This window comes from Gadus chalcogrammus, chromosome 3 (genome assembly GCF_026213295.1).
Source record: "Gadus chalcogrammus isolate NIFS_2021 chromosome 3, NIFS_Gcha_1.0, whole genome shotgun sequence".
Taxonomy (NCBI): Eukaryota; Metazoa; Chordata; class Actinopteri; order Gadiformes; family Gadidae; genus Gadus; species Gadus chalcogrammus.
In genome coordinates, this window is record NC_079414.1 from 16,972,602 (window position 1) to 16,999,938 (window position 27,337).

The following is a 27,337-nucleotide window of genomic DNA, read 5'->3' on the forward strand; positions in this document are numbered from 1 at the left end:
GCTCCAAAACAAAATCCTGGCATCATATCATGTGCCAATTTATTATTATGTACTTGGCCGCCTATAATTAGCGTTAATGCTTAGCCAAAGTCAAAGACTTAGAAAACCTCCTTGAAATTCCTTAGGAGGGTGCTGTAACAAGTGCACTTCCCCCCCCCCCAAAAGACAAAACATGCAGGAGAGCTGAATGAGGAAGAGGGGAACTTCATGAAAAATGCAATATCAATGAAATAGAAACCAGCAGATGTTGAAAACACTCCCTGAGAAACCCAGACGAGGCAAATGTGGTTATATGACAGAAAAAAGCCCCCATTATATTGTGCAACAGGTTGACAATGTTTTGCTTATTATAGACAGAACGGGACGCTTCCCACTTCTTTCAAAATACAACATAGATCCAGTTGACACAACAGAAAATAAAGAGAAACACAAACAAAAAAGTGTGTATTTAATCCCTGCCCGCATACAAGATAGCCGAGTTAACAGTCCTACTCTAACCATTGTTTAGTTAGGCCCTGTTTTTAACGTCATATGGATTTGAAGAGAGAGACGACGCATTCCATGAATAGAAAACCCATAGTTTGCATTTTTGCACAGCCCTGGTTGGGTGCGGTTGGGGGGAGCCACTTCAACAGGAGTACCCTTTGAGCTCCCCACAATCAGTACTCAGCCTCGGGTCCTAGTGTACCCTGATGTTAACCCAGAGCGGAGTAGTCTCGGGTGAGTGTGGTGGCTGATACTGTCTGAGATGAGAGCCAATGTAGAGATGGCGCGGACATTAGAAGGGAGGGGGTGATGGTTTGGCTTGAGCTTTAGACAGGATGTCCGGGAACACTGGACCGGGCCCCCCTTTAAAACAGCTGACCCCTCATGGACCAACACCATGGACCCTTGTATGTATAACCGTAAGACATCGTAGCGAACTAAAAACATGGCAAAAAATGAAAGTATGCCCGTTATGATGCAACCATGATCCGGTCAATAATATTTTTTTCCCATTTACTCCCCCCCCCCCGCCCCCATTCATGTTAAAAATAATATACGGGCAATATACGTTGCTCCCATGTCACTTCCACCTCTCGATCGATAACGAGATTGTCATCATGTAGCACTACTTAAAATTATGTACACTGGTGACCTATTGAATCCACAGTACAAGAAGGACGTCCTAACTCTCATCGCGCGCCATGAGCTGCGTTAAAAAGCAGCATGGAATAAACGAAAATTTAAAATGGAGTGATGGCTCTGAGCGAGAGAGGGAAATGCATGAATCATCTTTTGTAGTGGAACGAATCGTCTGGGTAATACAGTGCGGCACGGACAGGCCTAGTCCTAGTGACGATGGCTTTTGTGGCAACCGGTACTAGAAAAAAAGACATAGTGCTACCGTGTCAAAAGTTCTGCGGATGGCTCCCAAATGGTTCCACCGGCTCATCCACTGCGAGCACAGTCACCATATCTTCCATCCATCCGACCAAATCAGACCTGGCTTGACATACTTTGTGTCCCCAATGCCGCAGACACCAGCCTCCCTCAAACGGCAAACATCCCAAGACAGGTCGTCATTACGTCGTGCACGGGAGGCCACGCTTGCCCTGGCCCAGTACCGAGCCCACCCAACATCAGCCCCAGATCATGTGCTGAATTTAGAAGACCAAAATCTTATGATGAAAGAACCCACCCAAGACGGGAAGGGATAAAATTCTGACAGACCAGCAGATAGACAGATAGTATAAGCTGCCAAAGAGGAGCAGGGCAGGGGCTTCAAAAAACTGGGGTCTGCCAGCAGAAGGAGAAGAGTCTGGTAGTGTTTTTGTGAGTAACCAGGTCCAAATATATGCACTCATTCACTTCTAATATCCCGTGAGAGCATCACCAGGGAGCGACCGATAGCTGGTGAAACCACTTATGTGCCAAATAAGACAACCAGCTTTCCTTGTTCAATTTCCCAGATATGAACATGGATTTGAAAGTATGATTCATCTCCTTCAGAAACCATTGTGTTTGATATCAAGCAGAACGGTTTGGGTCACATTACGAATTGGCAAGAAAGAGCCAGCCTCATCAGAAATGTTTCAACAAAAATTATTTGCAAATAACTCAACATATGCAAATTATTTACAGTACACCCTGTGCATTCTGCCTACTCCTCTAAACACTTCCATGCAAGTGTTGTAGGCAAGTTGTACAACAATACAAAACTATGCTAATACGCCTTGTGACAACTATAGGTTATCGTGGACAGGGGGTCCATGCAAGCGGACGACATACATGTTGCAACGGTCGGCTACCAAAGGTTAAACCTGCAAGCTTGTCATGGTTATGCATCTGTTCACAAACTAAAAACTTCACTTACATCCACTTCCAAAAAGGAAAACCTGAGATGGAAACAGTGACATGCATAATTATAGTGTGGGCCAGTGTAGAATGACACGCCATAATTGTTATTTTGTAAAACATCACACGGCAGTTGACACTATTAACATATGGTTGCATGACCTATTTAACTAGCCCTATATCGGAGGCTTTCATCCGACGCAAACACACAGGTGCATCACGGTATGTATCAATTAGGGGTGGGACAATCACTCAATGAGGATCAATAGATTCAGTCGAAAGATAACTATTCTGTTTTAATTGATGCACCAGTATGAATGTACCCTACCGGTAAGACATCCAAACCCTTCAAATCATGAACCAACGGCAAATGTCTGTCAAATTAGCCAATATTGGGGAACATCAAAGTTCATTGAATCAGGTCAAAGAAACCGTTATTGCAACCTATTACAAAGAAGCTTGTAATTTACCCAACAGCTTAATTCAGTCGTCATTTACCAGTTAAATTTTCCTCTGAAACATTTCAAGCACGGTATTTTTTAGCAGGAAGCATCTACCATGATAATCAATAGAACATATCCAGCTCTATTTGGTTTCTCAAGACAAGCCCTTTTAGCCAGTGAGCAGACCAGACCTTAAAAAACCAACAATGGCAACTATATCGTTCATATCTCATCTATTCCACCCTTTTACTGGTCCTCATGAGAGTGTTGTAACTTAAGATGGACCAATGTTTTCCACACTTGCATTAAGCCTTAGCATTTGTGGATCTATGTCCCATACATGGCCAACGTGAGGAGCTCCCCTTTGATCTATACTGGCTGGGAACTCATTATCGTACGTCAAAGAGCAGGGTCGGTGTGGGAATAGGTGTGGAACAACCGTGAGAGATCTTATCAGTGTTTTATAGGATGAACTGTAACTGTGATAGAAGATAGGTGCCCACAGCTTTCTCTGAAAGTATTGCGACATCATTGTGGTCTCATATTGCCATCCAACTGGCAAATCACAATTTCTGATATTTTACATGACTAACTCATCCAATTTGTACATCTTGCAGACAATATAATATATAATAAAATGCCAACCATCACTGCGACAATGTTAACCCAAAAAAAAAAAAAAAGATGTACACTGAGGCTTGTTGCTTGAGCAATAGCCTGTAGTAGGCCTACTAACTCTCGGTTATAGAAACAGAAAGATAACCGTCATGCTGATACTAACAACTTAGTTATATTAGGGAAATCATTATGTGGCCCATTCTTGTTATGAGGTCCATTTAAAAATACATTGTTTATGTGACGAATAGGCTGTGGACAGTATTTACACTATGTTGTTATATCGGTTTTGTTGTTGTTGTATAAAAAATAATACCAATTTTAGATAGGCCTATACCTTTTCCAATCCACATATTTTAATAATTTGTTACTCCAGCGTTCTAAAAAGACGGAAAGATAGGAAATGAGAGGACCATGTCCAACTCATACAATCTCATTTTTAGTGAGAAATTAAACGTGTGTTCTGTCAGTAACGACGAAGCCCGCTGATCGCACGTCGCTGCACTCGTGCGACTCACTCATCCATATCGCCCGCTGAGTGTGTGAATCTTTGTGACACGCTTCACTATCTTTTTTAAAATAAATACAACTGCACTTACGTAACGTCTCAACTTTTTTTCGGGAGGTGACTTTCTTAACCAGCCGGAGCACACCACATCTCCCCCGCTCATGTTGGTCTCCTTCTTCCTTTCCGTAAACAGTGAAAGAAGTTTGTAATCGGGAGGCGAGACCTGAAAAACATGGATTGAGCCATTTAAACGGAGAAGAACCAAGTTCATGTCATGATTTTGTGTGTTGGTGCAATACATACCTCCTTCCCCGAAATGGCGAGTCACCACCAATGTTATCCAGAGAAATGAAAACACCAGATTTTCGCGAATTAAAATCAATATCCCAATCCTTTACGATGTATACGAATGCACGTCGGGGCGGCACATTTTTTCCCCTCCCGAGTAACAATCTTTAGTATCTTTCTTTCCCAGACCGAAACGCTGTGGCAAAACAAGCGCGGACAAGTGAAACTCCAAGTTTATGATTCTATGAGACGCTTTGTGCAATTCCTGTAAAAGTGAAGCGATACGCTGTTGGGGGGGGTCGGATCTTTGTATTCCTCATTGTCCCGATGCATATTATATTCCGCAAAACACTTTCGGTACAAAGGAAACAGTTGAGCCGCCGATCTTCCCACCGATCTACTTTTACGGTTCCTTAATTTTGATTGACATTGTGCCTCCGTCTTTCCCTAGACTCGCCCTCCTTCGGAACACATAGCCTTAGAAAGGATCCAGATTTGTACCGTTATCCCGGTCTACTGTGGTGCAATTTCCGGTCTCTTACTTTATAAGAGCTGTGTACGCCGGTTAAGAGTCCCCGGGAAGAGACTATTAAGATCATGACAAGCATAACAATAACAACCACAACGTAAACGAAAATTAGCATAAATATGGAGTTTAACTAATAATTTGGTAAAGCAATATCGGAAACATGTAACGAAACCGGATATCCCTTCCTCGAAAGACCCTCTCGCCCCCTCGCCGTTAAACCCATGTTACCAGAGTCCCACCCTCTCTCGCCAGTAACGCTAAATAGTAGGTTACCGAACACGGGGGGAGAGGTGGTGGCGTTGAGGAATAGTGCAGATAGTAGTAACCATGGGACATGTAGTTCCCCATTGCTCCCGGTTTGTCCCGAACAATAGAAGAGAAAAGGCCTAGTGAAAATAAAAACTGGTTGTTGTGATCACATGAAATGGACTATCATACTGGGCATCTTATTATAAAAGCAAAAATGAAAGTCCCGCCATGCGAATTCCTCATCTGCACTTTCAGTGACCCGAACAGGTGCGCAACCTATTATTTTCCAATTACTCTGGCTGGACATCCCATACTTAAACAGTTGTATCGGTTGTTTTTGCATTGGCCCAACTAGAAGACAAAAATGTAAATCTAAAATGTATCCCTGATTTATTTATTTTCAAACGACAGAAAAGAACATGCCAGATAACATGCCTTCCTTATGGCGTGTAAGAGGAATCCGAGGAATCCCTTTGGAATGTTATTGGGATGGTAATTGCCTCGGAGGCTGGTGCCTCCTAGTCATTTTTGGTAATTTTCGCTAGAATGATGTAGGTTATTGCCTGCTAGATATATGCATGGACATTTAGTGTGCATAATGTTGCCGCGGTGAAAAGCCAAATATAGGAATTCAACATGTTCTACTTATGTTATGGTCGGCCTGCAAGGCATTCCAATTTATCGGAATAACATTTTTTAATGGGCATTGCTAATGTTGCACATCTTTTCGTAGGACAATTCTAAATAATTATCATATTGTTAGAACAGCATAGATTGTATAGCATTGTACGTTTTGTTCCTGAATTCTTGTTCAATTCTGAACAGCATGCACTTTGAACTGTAAAATAAAATTAAGGTGAATAATTAAAGTTGAACAGCAGTAAGATTTTAATCTCAAATAATCGACATGCATTTTACTTTCTATACACTCCATCAACCAAATATGGTTTTAAAAAGCTTTTTTGTTGTTGCGATTTTGTATTGAAACATGACATGTGTCCGTAAATGCGCAGTGTACCACAATAATATCCACAGAGAACTTCCCGTTATAACTTAGAATATTATTCAAAATTATGAATACAATTATTGCATAAAGTATAAAACATGCGTATTAGCATAGTTAATAAAAGTTCACCTTAAGAAAAAGATCGTAGAACTATGGATACAGAGCAATCACAATCTAAGAGCAAGGACATTGTCCATATTCAGCGGTTTTCTGAAACGCAAGAGTGTGGGAGTTTGCTTGAGTGCTCATTTTAGCATTGTGACAAAGAATACAACAGTCACACTGGATGATGTATTGAGATCCTTACTGGATAAGAAAAATCAGCTGACTTGACTTATATACTTTGGCATTAAAGTCAAACAAAATGTAAAGGACAAATGTATTTAATAGACAAATGTAATTGTATTTTTTCCATAACTCAAATTCATTTTGGTTAAAGATCTTATTTTTGTTTTTTTCAAAAAGCGGATCAGAAAGCATATTCATTATCTTTCCAACCCATCCCTGCCCCATTCCCCCCACTCCAACTCCACACAACCACGCACGCACCATCGCACTCACACACGCACACGCACGCCAGTGTAAGCAGATATTCTTAATTCGTCCAAAAAAAACATTGTCAATAAAGTTCCTCAGATTTTGATAATAACACTTATGCGCCAGCCACCCACGTGATTCCAGGTTAAACATTAGTCCTTAATACACACTTTATGATACAAGAGGGAAACCCCAGTAGGCCTCGGACCCATTAGCGTTCTCCATTAGTTTTGTAAGTCAGCGGTGGCAGTTCTTCTACTACACAAGCCACTCTCTCTCTCTCTCTCTCTCTCTTTCGGACCGCTTCCTCAGTGTTCAGAAGACCAGTCTGCTGACGGTGTTGAAGCCCCCTCCACCTCCCCCTCCACCCGAGGGTCCGCAGCTTCCCCGGGGGGTCGTTGGCGTCGAGCCGTGTGCCTGAAGGAGCCGGAGGCCGAGGAAGCCGGGAGTGCCTGGGCTCGGGCGTTCAGCTCCTGTTCCTGATGAAGTCACAGGATGGAGAGGGAAAGAGAGAGAGAGAGAGAGAGAGAGAGAAAGATACGTTTCACAAATGGATGGTGTTAAGACATTGTATAAATCTTGCTCTTCGTTCTGAATTATTATTCTCTTCATAGGCTGGATTTAATAGTGGGGGCCCGTTCACAATATTATCTAATCCAACCCTGGAATTTAGCGCAAAATTAGATCGCATGCGACCAATAACGTGTAGTGCGTTAAACAGCGACCTCTAGCGGTGGTTTATTTCAAGTCAACTTCACGTGGGCTCACTGACCAATAGTTCCTTTGATAAGGATTACATGCTTCTAAGAAAAACAAAAAGGTTACTGTTTGTGATCCCAGTGTAGTAAAGTAATAGCAAGTATTTCTTTTAAAATAATGTAATTATGCACGTGTGTATTCAGCCATCAGACATCAGCCGCTTCCCATTGAACATTTATAATGAAGCACTGCTGTAAAACAGTCAGTTCGACAGGCAGACCACCACAGCACAACATCTTAATCTCAGATTTCGGACTCCGAAAAAGTAGTCACACGTGTGATACTCATAATGCCGGCTTATTCCTGTGAATGAGGCCAATTCCTGTGTGCATTCCAGTGCCTTGGCGGGCCTCACCTGTAAGTACAGCTTGTTGTCTTTCGTGATGGCGTCCAGCAGCTCCTTCTGCAGGGGGGGGCTCGGCGCTCAGGCTCATCCCGTTGGGCATCCCTCCCCTGGCGGCGCCCGGCGCGCTGGCCTCCTGCTTCCTGTAGACGAGCACGTACGCCGTGTCCTTGGGGAAGCGATCCGTCACGTTCTGCACCGACTGGAAGGAGGTGAAGGACACCCGGCTGTCGTTGAACAGCATCCAGTCCCTCGGCACCCCGGCGCCGCCCGGCCACGCCTCCGACTGCGTGGACTGCGGCCTCGTCAAGGCGGCGGCGGCGCTCCCAGGCCCCGCCTCCGGCCCCGCCTCCGGACGCTGCTTCCCGCCGAGGCTGCGGCCGTACGAGTAGTAGTGGCCGCTCTCCGAGGACGTCCCCGAGTGCATGACCACGGAGCTCAGCACGTAGGGCACCAGGCTGACCCTCCTCCCGTACCCCTCCATCTGCTCCGCGCAGTCCGTCCCCCCGGTCACCTCCTGCTCCCCCTCCTCCTCCTCCTCCCCCTCCACCACCTCCACCTCCTCCTCCTGCTGCTCCTCCTCCTCCTCCTCCTCTTTGTGGGAGGGTTTCAGTTTTTTGGCCAGGTTCTCGCTGCTCTCCGGGGAGTCCACTTGGAGCGCAGTGGGCGACGGCGGAGCGATGGCGCACAGGGGGGACGAGGAGGCCCCGGCGGCGGCGGCGGGTCTGTGCGGCGAGGGCGACGGGGGAGGGGAGTGCAAGGGCAGCGTCATCAGCGGCGGCATGGTGACGTTGTCCAGGATCTTGCGGCGCACGTGGCACTTGGCGTCGTAGGAGAAGCGCAGCAGCGTGAGGATCAGGTACTCGGGCGCCGCCACCACCTCCATCGTCCTCTCGGCCCGCTGCAGCGAGCCGCACGTGTCACAGAAGTAGGCGTTCTCCTCGTCCAGGATCTCCGGCGCCAGGAAGTAGTTCACCAGGTCGGGCACCGAGAGCGGCGGCTCGTGGGTGCCCGGGGCCGACTCTTGGCCCGACACGGTCACCGAGGACTTGGCCGGACCTTGGTGCTCCGGCGCCTCGCTGCCGCCGTTGACCGACCCCTGGCCCAGGCCCTTGGGCTCCTCGGAGGGGGTCTTCTGGGAAGGGGTGGTGGTGGTGGCGGAGGACGGGCAGAAGGCCAGGGAGAGGTCGGTGAAGGGCTCCTCCTTCTGGGAGATGCTGTTGCACTGCGTGCAGCGAACGCCCGTGCTCAGCCGGCCGCCGAACATCCTCTCGATCAGAGTGCTGCTGTCCTCCGGAGGTCGGGCGTCCTCCGCAGGGAAACGGGACTCCTTGGCGTCCTCTGAAGGAGCCAGGCCCAGAAGGCCGTTCATTGGCTTTGCCGACTGCAGGATCTGAAGCGTCTTCTCCTCTTCGTGTAACCTTGAAGCCACCAAACAACCATATTAAATATTAATACAGCACATTCATATTAATGACCTACAATCCTACATCATTAAATGAGAACAGCTGTTAAGAGTTTTAGATTCAAAAGCGTAAATAGGCTACCGCCATATTAAAAAAAAACGTAAGCATTTCAGAACTCTCCTCCTTTCATTAATAAGGCTACTTCTGAGACAATAATCTTGTCCAATTAACATAATGACCAGCTCCGATAACAGACCACTGTGTGGTGGTGGTGTTGGTGGGGCTACCTGTCCAGGAGAAAGCGTAGATATTCGGAGCAGTCCTGCTGGGAGCCTGCGTTGAACCACGGGGGGCGGGAAGCCTCGAAGAAGTTCCTGGGCGGGTACGCTGCCCTCTGGAGGGAGCACACACACACATCACATGGTACCGCGTCGCTCCGCCTTCATGTCAACGCTCATAGGAATCGAGTGGTCCGTGGAGAACCAACCTGTGTGTGGGAGAGGAAGGCGAAGAGCAGCTGCAGCTTCTTCATCAGCATGTTGGTACCGCTGAGATGGAGAGACAGGACGTGTCTCCTGAAGCTGAGACACAGAGGATGGCTGTTAACGCCTTTCACAATTCAAGCTTAGAGTGTGTGGAACAGTGTCTGCATTGTATGACTTGTATTTTATTTATTTTCATCTAAACTGTTTTTTATTGTTCTGATAATAAAGCGCTAGCAACAGAGTTTTGTTTTTCAGCTAAGAAATTGTTGTTGTATTAGGAACCGGTTATGGGATAAACACAGGGCCACAAAGATTTGGGATTTAACAAAGGCTTACAAAATAAGTATTGCAACTTGACAAGGAAAAACATAACTAGAACTTCTCAGCGTATATAGACAGAGGGCGGGAGAAACGCAGGGCTCACTCAGTGGCCATGAAGAGGGTCTGGATGATGCTGTTCATGTAGCAGGTGTTCCCCAAGTTGATCAGACCGGTCTTCCCGGTCTCAGACTTCCCAGCCTGCCTCAGGACACCAGAAGCAAAGGAGTTGGACTGGGATGACCAGGCACTTTGATTTAGGACCACCTTAATCTTGTCCTCTGCAGGCTTTGGTAGATCCTAACACGATAATAAAAATAATAAAAAACCAAGAGTGCTTGATCTGTGAGAAAAGTTGAAAGTCAAGTATACACGGTTCATGAAAATAGATATCCAATGATTCACTGCCCGAGGGGATGTCAAGACCACTATATGCATCAGCCAAATCTTGGATGTACGAGGAGCATGGAAACTCTCCAAGTGAACTTAGAAGAAGCGCAATCTTGATTTAGTAGGCTGCTGGCCTACTAGAAAAGATGTGTGCACTCTCTTGAGAAATGACTGATTTCACACCATAGGAACATTGTGAAGAATGAATATGCCGTGATTAAGGTCAAGTTTAATATTTGATACTCATGGATAATTCTACAGCGTTTTAAAAATAAACTCTCCTATTCAACCCAATTGCAGCTCACAATGTCTTTGCCTGATCAATTAAACAGAATTCAAGTTTAGCCCCAGCAAAGTGCATTTCTAGACACTGGGTAAGCTAGGACATGTGGGGTGCTGTACATCACTAATGGACTTAACAATGTCAAAGTGTTTACGCCTGTATTATCTTGCCAATAAGGCCAACATCCTTGTTTTTTTAGGCATGATAATCAGGAAGTGGTTAGGGTGTTTGACCGAAAGTAAGCCTTGACCAAGATGCCTTTACGCTACAACATCTAGCACCAACTCCCGCTAGGTCGATTTGTTTAAAAGCATCTGCTAATAATTGTAACAGTGACTATTGTAAGTATTTATATTGTTTGTTCAGTTGTGTTGTGGTTTACCTTGATGGCCTCCAGTATGTTGTCATAGAGATCAGGGAAGCCAGAGTACTGGTACATCATGCAGTGGATGAGCTCGGTGAGCTGCAGCAGGAAGGCCTTGCTGGTGGACAGACCATCGGCACGTATGGTCTGTACCAGGTTTACCACGTGGGGAACCACCTGGGACCAGACAGAGGAAAGAACATGTTGGCTGGAAGTGGACCATGAATTCACTGTTTGGTACTAGTTATGCATTTAGTACCACTAAACACTAAACTCAACATTTAGGGAGACGAGTTAAAGAAAAAAAATAAATAAATAAATATGTGTCTTTATTTTCCAAATTGGTGCATCAATATCATATTTTGCCAGTCCCTTCAACTGGCTTGAATAACTTAACAGATCAGAGTTAATTATGTTAAAGCGAGAATAATACTGTTGATGCTACCCAGCATTAACAACGTGAAGGAGAGCAGCAGGCCCCCTCACCAGATGGAAGGCTTCAGGAGAGTGCTGGAAGCTGAGCAGCATGTGGGAGAGAACCACCAAGGCCCCTTGCCGTACGATGGGATACCACAGCCGGTTCAACACCTGCGGGTAGCATGAGGGGGAATACACGATGTTTAGTTGAAAATAACAACTTATTTAGGTGTTTTTTGTGTTGATATCACCAAACAACATTTCTTGGTTGGTTTAATAATATATATCATTAATCCTAAGGATCTGTGTCGTCAACTTTGCTATAGTAAAAGACGCATAAATGAATCTATAAATATATGCCTGAAAATAGATACACACCAGCTCGATCTTCAGCAGGGTGACGTCTATGAGGATGGTGAACTTCTGTACTGCAGCCAGTCCTTTGAGCAGAGCAATCACCCAGGTGTCAATGTGTTGAGCCAGGGGCCACGAGAGCCAGTCTATCATTCTGGAACACACAAAATTGACAGGAGAGAGTATTTGAAATTTACAACATAAGGGAACGGGAATTGAATTACCCATCATACATTGAAAGAAAATACCCAGCATCAACCATCTAACCATTATATCAGTCTACTAATAAATAGATTGTTGACACACAATCTACATTGGTGGATATAGACGTTACATAACTCTAGGAACAGGTAGGGTGGCTGGACCGCACAAGGAGTGGGAAACAGGGCTTAGCTGATGACGATGATACGTCATCATGTGGGGAGTAGAGCTGTTCTCAGCATTCCTGAGACGTGACTGCCACTGTATAAGAAGTCCATGCTTTTGCCAATGCATTGGACTTCTCCTTGTGGAGATCTAAGAGAGACGCAGGGCCAACTCCCATCTGAGACCTCAAATTATTGTATATTTGTCGTAAGTTGTTGTATGTTTGTTGTATGTTAATAACTCAATTAAATTAGCCTAATTGTTACACGTTCGGATGACTCTTCAGCCTTGAACAGTTAAGACAAACAATTGACACGATGCAAAATTCCCCCCCACCACAACCAGATCCTGCTGTCATTGTAGCACGTATCCTACCAACCTGCAGAGGGCCTTGGTCATGCTTGCATCCTTGACATTCTGGTCAGTGGTGAGGCTCTTGATGAGCACAGTGATCATCTGCAGGGGGATATGCTGCACAAGACTGGCCAGGGAAATCGCCGGGTCAAAGGAGGGATCTGGAAGCAATGCAGAAACAAGCCGTGAATATAGTTTCCCATCATTGAATCTTGAACAATTTTTTTTTGAATTTCAAGGGATAAAAAGGATTGAATATTGACATGTAATACAAACAATAACGGAATTATGTCTTTCTGTGCATGTTATTAAGAATCATTACGTGGCTCTTCTCAATGCCGTGGAACGCTCCGTTCACGGGCCCTTCACAACTTCCGGCTGTGAATTATATTTGATAATTCACCGTTGCCTAGTTCAATTGATCGCTGTCAAGGACATTTTTTGCCGCCTTTCGTATCACTCCACAAGTAGTCTGGTGACTTATCAACCCGGGCGTACTTAGTTGCTAACCGACGTCAACGTCTTTTGCAGACTATTTCTTTGCTGATCAACACTACGAATGCTGGTAACAAATAAATTGTAAAAAGACACACCGTGTGAAGTTCTTTTTTTGTTTCGGCAAGTAGCCGTGTAATAAGCTGGATAATGTATAGAACCTTGCAGGTCATTATCGAAAATAAGCCCCTTCATGGCGAAGCAAGACACCTCCGCTTCGCGTCGGTGTCCGGTTATCCCTGTTGGGTCTTATCTTCCCAGCAATGACCGGCGTTCTATTCATTATCCCTTACATATTCTTCTTAAAATGTCATATTCAGTTCAAATAATAGGCTATCTCGTTCAAGGGTTACACAGAGCATTTTTATAATAATCAGAGCATTACACAATAACTACAAATATTCCTAATAACACATTTTCAACATTTCAACAACTAAGCCCTAAAGACCAAAATCTGAAATGTTCCCCCTTTCAAAATATATGCATGAATGAATGCTATTTACCGGTGGATGATATGATGGCGAACACCTCCTGTAGCGAGGGTAGCAGCGTAGCCGGCTCTGCTTTCCAGATGTTCTGCAGCAGTGTGCTAACCTTGGTCACCTGACCCACATACTCCCTAAGCTCCCGCTCCTGACTTGCCGGGCAGTGGAAATAGCTGATGGTCCTGACCAGCTGCTGGCAGAACAACACAGCAGACTTCTCCCTTGGGATGCACTGGACAAAATCTGAGAGCAACGTGCTGATGCGGGCACACAGGGCGGGCTTGGGTCGCTCACACACCATCCTCAAGAGCTCCACTTGGAGGACAGCGAAGATCTCCAGCACGGAGGGACAGCTGATGAGCAGCCTCAGGCAGCAGTGGATGTAATCGATGATGGCTGGATCTTTACACTCCAGTCGGTCATAGCCCTGCTGCAGCAGGCCCAGGACATAGTCTTTAGTGAAGAAGAGCTGGAACTCTGTGCGGTGATAACGGGCGTAAGCCTCCATCACCTGGAAGCCCACCTGTTTCTGGAAGGCATCCTCTCCCAGAAGGATGAGGCGGGCTGTGAGGGTAAAAAGGGCTTTGCATTGCTCCGACGTGACCTCCTTTTCTGCTGCCTCTACTACCTTCTTCACGATGGCCTTCTTTACTGGGACAGTGTGGTTGGAGCAGACGAGGGCCTCCAAAATCTTATCCATGCTGACAAATCTGTAATGTAGAGTTAAATAAGTAAATTAAGTATAATCAGAGACGAACAATAGGACATAAGCAGATTCCTTTTCATGACTATCGATATTGTTTTTTGGCTACAACAGACGAACACAAATGTAAAAAATGACAGTGTTTGGAAGTGAATGAACAAGTCACAAACTTCTTGAGAGAAAGTTTATCATACACGACAAACGTCGATGTTTTGGGAAACCAAAGGCGTGCAGAATGCAGATATAAAGAAAGAGGACGACCCAAGCTCTCCGTAGAGTTGCAACATTGTTGAGTTTATCACCATTAAATAAAAGCAGATAAGAGTTATATTTTCAGGTATAGGGCTCTTCGTGGAGGGAATTGCGACTAAGAGGTCACAGTAATGTGAAAATTGTCTTGGTCGCTTTTGGCTAACATGCTAGAAGATATGTTACAATATACTAGCTTGTAGAGCTAAGATATGGGCCAGAAATAAGCATAAAAACACAAAAACCACGATATGACACATTGTTGATGTAAACAACACCACCCGCCTCTCATTCCTCTCCATGAAAACAACTCGCTATGCTAACGCTTAGCTGGGTGACGAGGAGCTAGCAGGTTTAGGGCTAGCTACAGGTTACTTGGCAACATAATATGATATAGAGTTGTCAGTATAAAGTTAACAATCATCGAATGACACAATTGTCACACTTCTCCTTTTAATAACAAATTGACCGGTTGCTTCTACGAGAGTGTGTATTGTTGTTGGCTAATGTGAACAAAGCAGCAGAACGGGCCCAACCAAATACCAAGTGCCTCTGACTTAGCATAAACGCTGCTGAGCTTCAACACGATAAAGATCCAACACATAGTGTACATACCCAACTGACTCATGACAATTATATACGATCTGAATATCCCGAATTGCCAGGAGTGGTGCTTGGTCCTCTGACAGCTATAATCAAACGTTATGAACGCTGCTTTGATTCAATCAGCTGATGAGCGGTGTTCTGACGTCACTCTCAATGGCAGGCGTCCCACTAGGACCCCTCGGCGCTATCCGGTTTTGCTGCCTCTTCTTTTTCCTCTTTATTTTTTTTTACTGTAATCGCAATATACAATACCTATCAATGGCATTTGAATGTTTACCTAATATTTCAATGTCAACACTGTAATAATATATTTATACACGCATCGTTTACTCGATATTGTGTACATTAATATACCTGGTATGCATCTCACCAGAAAATTAATATGTAATTTATGATATAATATTTAGCATCATAGTAGATATTATTTCATATTCAATATATTATATATGTAGTATGAATGCATACGTTAAACATTTCGGCCTTCTTCCAATCTCGCTACGAACAACTCTCGCGATAGGGTAGCGTTACGTAGTGAACGCGGGTGTTGAAGAAAGGTCTAGCAACCGCGCCAATGTGCTGCTGGTGATTGTTGTCTTTCATTATCAACAATTGGATATTTCCCATCAAATCACACGAGGTTGGGAGAGTCACATTGCGACATTACAAGAACCACATCCTAATTCTATAAACGCGTTAAATCACCGATTCGCGGTGGTAATTCAAGAACAATGTCGGAGAGTCCAAGCGGCGTGGAACAGCGGGAAGAACCGACTGAACTGAAACTTGAAGAACCCGCACCAGCCGAGGTAAGATCATTTTGAAATATGTTATTGGTAATGTATATCAAGCATGAACTGAAATAGTAGTGGTTGTATAATCTCGATTCAACCACACCAAATAGCATAATGTTCGTTTAAAATCTTCGGTTTGGCCAGATACAGCGGCCAAGATGGTTAGCTACAGCTAGCATACACTCTTCCGCAGCTAACCACACGGGATTGTTCGGACCAACAATACTGCCGTGAACTTGTTTAACTTGCGATCAGATTGCTCTTTAGTCATCGTGCCATGTTAAATGCCTCTGTTCTTCCCAAGTCGTCTTTTACATTGAATGGCTGAGTGATAAGATTGTCTTCGCTGTTTCACCTATGAAGCAGCCCTAAGCAACCATGCCTTTTGTTTTCAAGCGTTCACTTTAGCTGAGCACCGGGAGTTCGGAAAGAAAAGCTCAAGTCAACTTGCCGCTGTCATGTATTCATCCGCTGCACGCACTTTATGTTCCGAAATTTGACAGCCCACTGTTGCTAATGAACTTTTACGGACGTAACTTCACGTAAATTGGGAAACAAAGAGGGGCCGTTGGTCACTGGAAAACACGACTTTACCCTAACTATTTTCCTGTATAGGCAAAGTCCGACTCTCCAGATGCAGGTAAAGAGTCGTCGTCATCAGAGGCTGGGCAGGATGCTCAAGATGCCTCATCATCACAACCGACGGAAGGGCTACCTGCCTATGAAGAGAAAGTGGTAATATATTCTCAACTCTCCCTTTTTAATGATTGGTTCGAAAATCTGACTTGAGTCCATTCTAAACAAATTAATAATTTGTCATTCATTTATAGCTAACAGATCGAACCAACAGATTTGAATACCTGCTGAAGCAAACAGAGGTGTTTGCTCACTTCATTCAACCAGCAGCGCAAAAGACTCCGACCTCTCCACTGAAGATGAAGCCTGGGCGCCCCCGCGTCAAGAAAGATGAGAAACAAAACCTCCTATCTGTAGGAGAGTAAGTTGACCATAGAAAGTCATTTACACTTATGTTTAATCTGACTTTTCCGTTTTTTTTACTAACCAATATGCACGTGAGTCCAGGTTCGGATACCCTGCACTATCTTCAGGATCAGTTTACGGCAATACTGATTGGGGCGCAAAGCCGCATGGCTGCAATCACTGACACATTGGCAGGCATTGCATCGACTTGCAACCCGATTGTTTCCGTACACCATTAATTCTCTCGCTTTTCTCTTCAAAACAATTTCATGACCAGACAGAGAGGCGAAATAGACAACAGGTGATGAAACTTAAGAGATACGCAACCTTTCTTTCTTCTACATGGAAAAAAATAATCTGTCTGTCTGTGCTGGCACCACAACATGACACGATGTTACACATACCACACAATGATAAAATAAAATGTAAAGATAACTTAAAATGTGTGACTACATGACTTTTGTAGTTATAGTCTAGTATAATTATAGTCAAACACATCTTTTCACATTTATTTATTTTCCCCCAGACTTTCCTCGCTCAATTCTTAACTGAATTTAATTTCTTATTCTGAACAGCAACCGGCATCGTCGCACCGAACAGGAGGAGGACGAGGAGCTTCTGAGTGAGAGCAACAAGACCACCACCGTGTGCACTCGCTTCGACGACTCTCCCTCCTGTAAGCACAAACCCTGACCATAGAACCATTGAGCCCTTGCAGACAGTCTGCATAGAAGAGTAATGATCTGACGTTCGATGGGTTCTCTCTCTCGTCCTCGTTCAGATGTAAAGGGGGGTAAAATGAGAGATTACCAGGTCCGCGGTCTGAACTGGCTCATCTCTCTGTACGAAAACGGAATCAACGGCATCCTTGCTGATGAGATGGTACCCACTGCACCCCCACATCGCTGTCCAAACGCATCTCGCCGACGTTGGGTGTTAGAAGTTTACCGTGTACCTCTGTCCACAGGGATTAGGGAAGACTCTGCAGACCATCTCCCTGCTTGGCTACATGAAGCACTACAGAAGCATCCCCGGCCCCCACATGGTGCTGGTGCCCAAGTCCACGCTGTACAATTGGATGAACGAGTTCAAGCGCTGGGTCCCATCGCTCCGTGCCGTCTGCCTCATCGGAGACCGGGAACAGAGGGTAAGCTTTCCCTAAAGCCGGCTGGTCTCTAGTTCGGTTGACTGTTCGATGAGTCTTCATTGTCAAACAGTCTCGTATAATGGATCTAATTCATTCAACATGATAACCTCTCTTTCTGCTTCTGCTTTGTAATTATTTAAACTGTCAATTGATGTTGTTTGTCATGTGCACAACTATTCCATGTTTCTCATGTCTTCAACTGAATGCCTAGGGGTACCATGAAGACTAATGTTCAATATTTTCCATCTCAGAATGCCCTGATCAGAGATGTCCTTCTGCCAGGGGAGTGGGACGTGTGCGTCACTTCCTATGAGATGCTCATCATCGAGAAGGCGGTCTTCAAGAAGTTCAACTGGCGGTACCTGGTCATTGACGAGGCCCACAGGATCAAGAACGAGAAGTCCAAGGTCAGGAAAAACCCTTCAAGCATTCAAACCTTCTACAAATGAGCAAAGCCTCCTTGATACCCGAAAAAAGCTATCCACAAAGTGTGCTCGAGAAGTCAGAACGGCACCAGCCATCTGATGTGCTTCCAAAGCAAGGGCACTCTGTTAATTTCTGTATGTTTCAACAGCTTTCAGAGATTGTGCGTGAGTTTAAGACCACCAACCGCCTCCTGCTGACTGGAACACCCCTGCAGAACAACCTCCACGAGCTGTGGGCTCTGCTCAACTTCCTGCTCCCCGACGTCTTCAACTCCTCAGAGGTAACATGCTACACATGACCTCTTGTTTGTGTATATATGACCAATCCCCATCGGGGAAAAATAATTTCACTGTGGTATCTTTGCCGTGTTAACATCTTTGTAACTGGTTGTTTTGTTGCTTTAGGACTTTGACTCCTGGTTCGACACCAACAACTGCCTGGGTGATACGAAGTTGGTTGAACGTCTTCACACTGTAAGTAATGATGTTCCCCCATTACACAATTCTAAATGCAAATCCCCGTGCTTCCTAGTGCGATCTCTGACAGGGGGTCCTCAGGGGAACCTCCAGCTCACACTGTGCTTGTCTTCGCACTGCAGGTGCTCCGGCCCTTCTTACTGCGGCGTATCAAAGCCGACGTGGAGAAGTCTCTGCTTCCCAAGAAGGAGATCAAGATGTACGTCGGCCTGAGCAAGATGCAGAGAGAGTGGTAAGTGTCCGCACCCTTTCAGTCCATCGCTGCCCTGGCTTTAGCTGACGAGCTGTTCGAAGAGCCATATGACTAGAAGTTAACCACACACACACCGTGACCCTCGCAGGTACACCAAGATCCTCATGAAGGACATCGACATCCTGAACTCTGCCGGAAAGATGGACAAGATGCGCCTGCTGAACGTGCTGATGCAGCTGAGGAAGTGCTGCAACCACCCCTACCTGTTCGACGGGGCCGAGCCAGGCCCGCCCTACACCACAGACCTCCACCTGGCGGTCAACAGTGGCAAGATGATGGTGCTGGACAAGCTGCTGCCCAAGATGAAGGAACAAGGTGGGTAGAACGTGACCAGATGAAGGAACAGGGAGGGTAGAACACCTTCAGATGAAGGAACAGGGTGGGTAGAACGTGACCAGATGAAGGAACAGGGTGGGTAGAACGTGACTAGATGAAGGAACAGGGTGGGTAGAACGTGACTGGATGAAGGAACAGGGTGGGTAGAACGTGATCAGATGAAGGAACAGGGTGGGTAGAACGTGACTAGATGATGGAACAGGGTGGGTAGAAAACATCTGCCTTTAGGGAACCTTAAGAAAGGTTTAAATTCACTGCCTGTCATTTTTGGGATAGAAGCGTCTGCTAAATGACTATATGACATGTTTTGTACACAATGTACTGTACGTTGCTCTCCGTAAACTACTGGCTGTTTAACCGCTCTCTTCCGGTTGGTCTTCCAGGTTCCCGTATCCTAATCTTCAGCCAGATGACCAGGATGCTGGACATCTTGGAGGACTACTGCATGTGGAGGAACTATAACTACTGCCGCCTGGACGGTCAGACTCCTCATGAGGACAGACAGGTAAGACACCTGCACCCAGGCTCCGCAACGCCTATGGCGCCCTTCCATCGGCGGGAACGGGTCGGTTCGCTGCGGCATGGTGGAGTAGTGAGGGTCCGGTGTAGCCCAGCTCGGTTACGGCTCGCGTTTCCACCGCCGACAGTACCCTTATGGTAGGGCGGGGTTTAAGTCGTTCGGAGGTAGCCGTGGCAGCTACGTAGGCATCGGGACCTCATAGCAGCCCGAAACAGTGTAGCCTGCTAACAAATCCAAGGTGAAAGAAGAATGCGCAACAATGTGGGTTGTTTTAGAAGGACGGCAAACTTTTGCGCCACATTTTCTTCAATAAACAAAGCGCGATGAGTACGGCTCAGTCCAGGTCACGCCCACTTTTGACGGTGAAAACGCGATCCGTGCCGCACTTTTGCCCACCGACCCGCACCCGCCGGTGGAAATGCGCCACTAGACTCTCATATGCAGTGGGGGGCCGACAACACTACTGGACTGGGATTATACCATTGGGTTAGGGTGTTTGACTCTGTTCGTACCCTCTAGTGACTAGTCTACTTGTAAGCCTCCTTGGGCAAGATGCTTAACCCCTACCTGCTCATCAAAGCCACCCGTCCTAAAATTCACCAACACTAACTGGCGATTCCCTTTGCTTTGACTGAATCCCTGTCGGTTTCCAGATCTCCATCAACGCGTACAACGAGCCCAACAGCAGCAAGTTCATCTTCATGCTGTCCACAAGGGCCGGAGGCCTGGGCATCAACCTGGCCACGGCCGACGTGGTCATCCTCTACGACTCGGACTGGAACCCCCAGGTGGACCTGCAGGCCATGGTCAGTAGCCGCATCACCGTGACGACTGGAACTCATTCCTCCCCTTGTTTTTTGTTAATTCTATGAAGGTTACAAAGAGTCTCGTTCTAGTGTCTCCAACGAAAAATTCCTGCCACAGGGGTTCTCACGTCTTGTTTGTTTGCTTAAACCCCGCCACCCCCCCCAGGACCGAGCCCACAGGATTGGCCAGCAGAAGCAGGTGCGTGTGTTCCGCTTCATCACGGAGAACACGGTGGAGGAGAGGATCGTGGAGAGGGCCGAGATGAAACTACGGCTAGACTCCATCGTCATCCAGCAAGGTAGCCCCTCCTCCTGCTCCGTCCGTCTGGAGGTGGACGCTTTCTTGTCTTAACATGGTTGCCATGTAAATGAATTAGATGTATGCATCAGGCATGAAAATTACTCACCTTTCGGCGAAATTCGCCGTTTTGAAACCAAAATAGGTGACCTCCGTGAATCGTGTAGATTCGATGAAAAAATATTTATGGGGGGGGGGGGGGGGTAGGTTCAGAGGCCGGCCAGTTTATAGTCCTCCGTAAAGTGCTGTACTTATGCTGCGTTCGAGTATTCTCTGCGAACCGACTCGGATCTCGGATCTGACGCCACGCCCACACTTCAAGCGTTTTATTATTTCGCTCGGTCGTTGGAGGAAAACATGGACCCGGAAAGCTGTTGTCGCGGTAGCATTGGCAGAGGACCAGGCGCTCCAAAATAAGTAGGCTATAGGCCATAGTCAAGTTAATTTATATAGCACATTTAAAACAACAGTAGTTGACCAAAGTGCTGCACACGAATACAATACATTTGTGTACATAGGCAGAGATACGGACGCAGTAAGGTATTGCAGTAATACGAGTGATTGAAATTACCATTTTAACTAGGGCTGCAACAACGAATCGATAAAATCGAAAAAAATCGATTACTAAATGTCGTTGTGTCGCGCGATTAATAAGTTACTCATAGGCGCAGCACTGTTTACAGCCAGCCGCCGCCGCAAGGTTGGTTCACGGTTCATGCACGCCCACAGCGAGCTTCAGTGTGAGCGACCACAGCTTGTATTCGTCATATCTTAAAACTGGACTGTAGGCCTACATAAAAGTGTTGTACCTTCACTGTCTTTAGGTTAAAAAAAACTCCTTCAACTCAGTATCCGTCTAGTGGTCCAACCGAAAATTCTGTCAGCTGCTGCTGCTGCAGACGTTGTGCAGACGGGCTCGGAGTCGGCACCGCGTGCATCAACAGTCATTCAAAGCAGCGGTAGTAATCACACAACCGGACGGTGTAGAAAGTCCCGTCAGTTAAAAATAGTAATGCAGTTTTTAAATCCATGTTAAAATCAGCAGGATATAGAGATAGTTAGCTTATAAAAAACAACTAACCAATGGTCACAAACAGTGTCAAATGTGATGTGTTCAGGTCGGCTCAGAAATACGATTGATGCGTTCAAATGCAGCAGAAAAAAAAAAAAATGAGATTTTGGTGAAGACTTGTTTTCCCAGTAATATAAAATAGATAGTAAAGATAGAATTAATTATGACCTGCTTAATGTCCTATCTTGAACTATCATCATCTTATCAGCAATTAAAGCAATATTACAAGTTCTATTTCAAGGAGTCTCGAAAATGGTATCAATAGGTTTGACCGGTTAACCATGGACATCCCTTATATACATATAAAAGTATATCATACATTGTATGTTTCTTTTTTGTGTTATCCCAGTTATGTTTTCTTAATCTTTTTATTATTTAATATTACTTTTAATAGTTCCGGGACGTTGGAGCAATAACCTGGTGTTTTTACATTTCAGTCTGCACTGTGAATTTGAAGTAATAATTCAGTTTTTGAATAAAGATGCGGCAATTCCAATTTTTTTTTTTTTTTTTTCTATCCGATTCATCGATTAATCGATTATTAAAATAATCGTTAGTTGCATGGATACCCCGGACCCCCCTAGAGGGATAATATCCTTCTCACCTTTTTCACCCCTGACCCGTTTTCATGCCTGATGCATGGGAGAAATGCTTGGATATTCAATATGGATTTGCTTATGTGATCGTTCCTTTTTGGGAATTCTCTTTTTCGAAATCTCAAATTGGAGGCAACAGTGTTGTTTTTGTTGTTTTAACATTATTTGCGCGTTCCTCAACGCGGGAAGCCTACTATTTTCATTGACATAAGATGCCCTTGGTTCTTCCCATTTCAGGTCGCCTGGTTGACCCAAATGCCAGCAAACTGGGCAAGGATGAGATGCTGTCCATCATCCGCCACGGGGCCACCCACGTGTTCGCCTCCAGGGAGAGCGAGATCACCGACGACGACATCGACGCTCTGCTGGAGAAGGGCGAGAGGAAGGTGGGATCAGCTTTTAGCCATGGGCCTTTTTCACCTATTGGCCATCTTTGTTCTTAACCCCCTAGTAACCCCTGTTCCCAGCTAGAAGAGTAAGTCTTGTGTTTTGCTGACTTTATTGATGTCTCGTAGACGATGGAGATGAAGGAGAAGATGGCCACCATGGGCGAGAGCTCCCTGAAAAACTTCACTATGGACACGGAGAACAGCAGCGTGTACACATTTGAGGGAGAGGATTACAGGGAGAAGAAGAAGGTAAAGGGCGCCAGAGAATTACTTTTAATCCTTCTGAAAACTTTTAAAGCAATGGCTATGAGCCCCCAAAGCATCCACTGACAATATGTAGAATATAAGATCTCGGATTCCTGAAAGCACCTGATCTTCAAAATTGAGCACGGAAGCTTCCTACAATTCCCACAAGGAATTGTAGGAAGCTTCAAATGGTCCAGAACGCCGCTGTTTAATTAAGGAGTAATTGGATTGTGTTTGCTGCCTCAGAGAAATCAGATCATCAAATCTTCCACCATCTTCCACTACAAATCTCTTTTTTTTATTATTATTATTATGATGAAATTGTATTTGTACATCATTCTCTGGGTTCTCTGTTAAGGTGATCACCAACTGGATCGAGCCTCCCAAGAGAGAGCGCAAGGCCAACTACGCAGTGGACGCCTACTTCAGGGAAGCCCTGCGCGTCAGTGAGCCCAAAGCCCCCAAGGTAGCCCCCCCATTGCTCGACACAGGCCACGGTACAGGCCACAAGAAGACCCGACCCAAGCCGCATCGTAATCTACATATATTTACCATCCCCTTTATGTTTTGCTGTGTAGGCTCCTCGTCCGCCAAAGCAACCCAACGTGCAGGACTTCCAGTTCTTCCCCCCTCGTCTGTTTGAGCTCCTGGAGAAGGAGATCCTGTTCTACAGGAAGACCATTGGCTATAAGGTAGCAGCCAAATTCATCTTGTTGTTAAAGGGAATGTGTTGAGCTCTACACTGTTAACATCGGTGGTCAACGTTGGACGCTACCTTATGCTTGCATGCGTGTCGCCCTGGTTCCCCTCTCAAGGTGCCCCGGAACCCAGAGGTTCCCAACTCAGCCCAGCACCAGAAGGAGGAGCAGGCCAAGATCGACGAGGCTGAGGCCCTCACAGAGGAGGAGCTGGAGGAGAAGGAGAACCTCCTCTCCCAGGTACGCCTCTCGGCCACGCTGGTCACAGGCGATATACTGATTGACCATCAACATGATTAAAGTATGGTGGAATTGTCTTAAACTCTTTGTTAACGCTTGCTTGCTTTGCAGGGTTTCACCATTTGGAACAAGCGGGACTTCAACCAGTTCATCAAGGCCAACGAGAAGTGGGGGCGGGACGACATTGAGAACATCGCCCGAGAAGTGGAGGGCAAGACGCCAGAAGAAGTGATGGAGTATTCTGGTAATTGACCAGCTTCGATTTGTTGTGGGGAAAATCCTGTATATTTAACGTCATAGGAATAGTCTTAATAATTGAAGTGGTGTTTGAGGATTGTCTTGACGTTGGCTTGTGTCTCGGTTCCAGCGGTGTTCTGGGAGCGCTGCAACGAGCTGCAGGACATTGAGAAGATCATGGCCCAGATCGAGAGAGGAGAGGCCAGGATCCAGAGGAGGATCAGCATCAAGAAGGCTTTGGACTCCAAGGTAGCCGCCTGGGGCTGTTGGGGCCATTTCCTGCTCAGCGTTTCCTGTCTTGAATAACCTTCATTGAGAATGATAAAAAAAAACTACTGGCATTATTGAAATATTGAAACCCCTTATTTTCCTTCAAATGTAACCAATAATGGCCTCTAAAGGGAATCTTCTAATCCTCATGGGTCTTTTAATGCTCCACGTTGACAACCGCTGAACACGTCTCCTCATGCGTTGGTCCAGATCGGCCGCTACAAGGCGCCCTTCCACCAGCTGCGCATCTCCTACGGCACCAACAAGGGCAAGAACTACACGGAGGAGGAGGACCGCTTCCTCATCTGCATGCTGCACAAGCTGGGCTTCGACAAGGAGAGCGTGTACGACGAGCTGCGCCAGTGCATCCGCAACTCCCCGCAGTTCCGCTTCGACTGGTTCCTCAAGTCCAGGACTGCCATGGTAGGGAGCTCTGACCCATCATGGCTCAGCACTGACTGGACACGTCTGTGACATCAATGTCTGTAGGGTGGGGTGGTTTTTCGTAAGCGGCTATTATAACAAGACTACTGATGATGCAGACATCTTTCTGCCATGATGTCATTTTATAATTGGATTGTTTTCACAACGGATGGAAATACTGTGTTTTTTTGTTTTTTTTTGCCCCAAAGCACGATTTTGATCCCTTATAGCTACTCCAGATTCGGCTTTGGTGAAGGTTTTTGTCTTGCTGTCCTGATGGCTCTTTGGTTGTCCACAGGAACTCCAGAGGAGATGCAACACGTTGATCACGCTGATAGAGCGAGAGAACATGGAGCTGGAGGAGAGGGAGAAGGCTGAGAAGAAGAAGAGGGGTCCGAAGTCCGCCTCTGTAAGTTATTATGGGAGCTCCTTGTCAACCATCAGCAAGAAACTGGCCATGGAGAAGAATATTAAGTCATGCAGAGTAGAATTCCATCTGACAAATGACAGTTCATCAATGTTTGAGGTTTAGCCACTTCTAGTTAGTAGGGTGAGAAAACGTAAACTGGCTGTTCAACTCTGATATGAACCAGATGGGCTGCGTGGTTTGAATGTGTTGGAGTGGTTTAGGGGTGTTTATGTAAGATTCTTGTAAACAAAGAGGATTTTATTGATAACATTATTTGAATCACAATCAAACAGCATTGGCTACAGGTATGTCCAGGTTATTTTAGGCTATGATCTAGCTGAAATTATGAGCATATTGACTTTAATCCTTAACCTTGATTACAAAAACTACAAATTAACTATTTTCTTCTGTCCCTAAAGGCCCAGAAACGCAAGTCGGATGGAAACCCAGACGGCCGCGGTCGCAGGAAGAAATTGAAGTTGTAGAGTTGACCGTGTTGGTGTACAGGCCTTGACCCTGTTGGTGTACAGGTCTCTACAACCTTTTAGTGTACAGCACGTATATCGTGACGAATAAAAGCAACTAGCTCCACCATAGTAGTCCTAGTTCCCTTAGTCTGTTCATATCCGTTGCAGGTGTGTGACCTTTGTAATGTATACAACCTCCAATTGGACTGAAGATTTCCCAACTAGAGTTGGTTTGGTTGTAGAAGGTTATTATAAAATAGTTTTCAGGCCTGCCTTTTTGGTGACTTCAGTATTGCAGCTGGATAGTTCTGGTTGCAACGATATTTTTGCTAGTACTTGAGTTTGTTCAGATAAATGTATTTATGTTGTTGGTTATGCCACATTCCATTGATTGCAAGGATTATGTATCTTTATGTCTAAAAGAATCACTCGTTCCCATACTTTGGTATATGTGAAGTAGAAGGTGTCTTTTTCAATGTCACTAATAAACTTCCCCATTTTATATTTAAAGAAAGTGTAAATGTTTTCTTTGAAAGAATCAAGATCTCTTGTTGTAAAAAGTACATTTGCTTTGGGCAATTGATATACATCCAAATGCACATTTGAATCATCACAAAATACAAGTTAACCATTTATGAAAGGACAAATTTTGGTGGAAAAAAGATGATTGACTTTATTATTTCAAAACTATTTTCTTAGGACATCATAAAAATATATCAATTTCAAGGTTGACCAGAGTGTAAAAATACCACAAACATCTTCCTGTATTGCTATCTAAACATTTGTGGGTTTCCAATCAAATGTGGAAAAATAAGGGGAGGATTGCATTCAAAGAAATAAATGGAAATTCCAACCCCTTTCGATTAGCACCATCTCGGTAGTAAGTGGCCAAAGGGGCAAGGGAGGCTTTACGAAGCAGTCAATTATTATAAAATGTACAATTCCATTCACCGAGTCAGCTTCAACATTCATTTTTCTCAAATACACATTCATCGACACATCACATTAATATAAAACCACTGGGTAATCTAATTTCCTTAAAAATAATACCTTTAACTGAATCGAAACAGACAGCGTCTCACTTCGACTGCTGTACATCAATGTAAATTTCAAACACGATTCACAAGCCTCAAATCACAATATAACAAAGAAGCAGGCAAATAATATATTAGAGGGCTCTTCCCCATCTCCTTTCATCCACAGCAGTAAAATCATAAAAACGGAGCAGAAAGACCATCTTACAGTAGCAGTTCACAGGACATCAATAGCTCAGCGCATAAGGTTGAATTCGAACCCTGTGCCCAATAGCAGCGTGGTCTCCGGAGACACACCTACAGCTGCTATACGACGCAGAAGTAATGTTTCAA

The 27,337-nt window shown here is 45.3% G+C and overlaps 2 protein-coding genes across 3 annotated transcripts; one reads left to right on the forward strand and one right to left on the reverse strand.

Moving 5' to 3' along the window:
• Window positions 1-6,756: 6,756 nt before the first annotated feature.
• Window positions 6,757-15,086, reverse strand: LOC130379469 (ubiquitin carboxyl-terminal hydrolase 38-like). The gene is given in 13 exon segments (XM_056586317.1): window positions 6,757-6,928; window positions 6,931-6,991; window positions 7,627-7,686; window positions 7,688-9,035; window positions 9,308-9,414; window positions 9,508-9,601; window positions 9,930-10,123; window positions 10,879-11,037; window positions 11,347-11,448; window positions 11,656-11,785; window positions 12,377-12,512; window positions 13,350-14,041; window positions 14,899-15,086. Coding segments are annotated over 12 exon segments (3,174 nt in total). The 5' UTR covers window positions 14,032-14,041; window positions 14,899-15,086; the 3' UTR covers window positions 6,757-6,827.
• LOC130379471 (SWI/SNF-related matrix-associated actin-dependent regulator of chromatin subfamily A member 5) lies at window positions 15,021-26,488 on the forward strand. Of its 2 annotated transcripts, XM_056586319.1 has the most exons (25): window positions 15,021-15,695; window positions 16,296-16,415; window positions 16,511-16,677; window positions 16,939-16,962; window positions 17,237-17,337; window positions 17,443-17,543; window positions 17,629-17,808; window positions 18,060-18,215; window positions 18,383-18,514; window positions 18,639-18,707; window positions 18,833-18,942; window positions 19,052-19,278; window positions 19,683-19,804; window positions 20,473-20,625; window positions 20,792-20,924; window positions 22,829-22,977; window positions 23,107-23,229; window positions 23,585-23,692; window positions 23,805-23,918; window positions 24,042-24,164; window positions 24,276-24,408; window positions 24,532-24,650; window positions 24,882-25,094; window positions 25,393-25,503; window positions 25,923-26,488. In XM_056586319.1, exons 1-25 carry the CDS (start codon window positions 15,618-15,620, stop codon window positions 25,986-25,988), a joined length of 3,132 nt encoding a protein of 1,043 aa, XP_056442294.1. In that variant the 5' UTR covers window positions 15,021-15,617; the 3' UTR covers window positions 25,989-26,488. The 2 variants fall into 2 exon arrangements, with proteins under 2 accessions (XP_056442294.1, XP_056442295.1); XM_056586320.1 differs by lacking the exon at window positions 16,939-16,962 and having other exon boundaries at window positions 15,362-15,695.
• The last annotated feature ends 849 nt before the right edge of the window (window positions 26,489-27,337 follow it).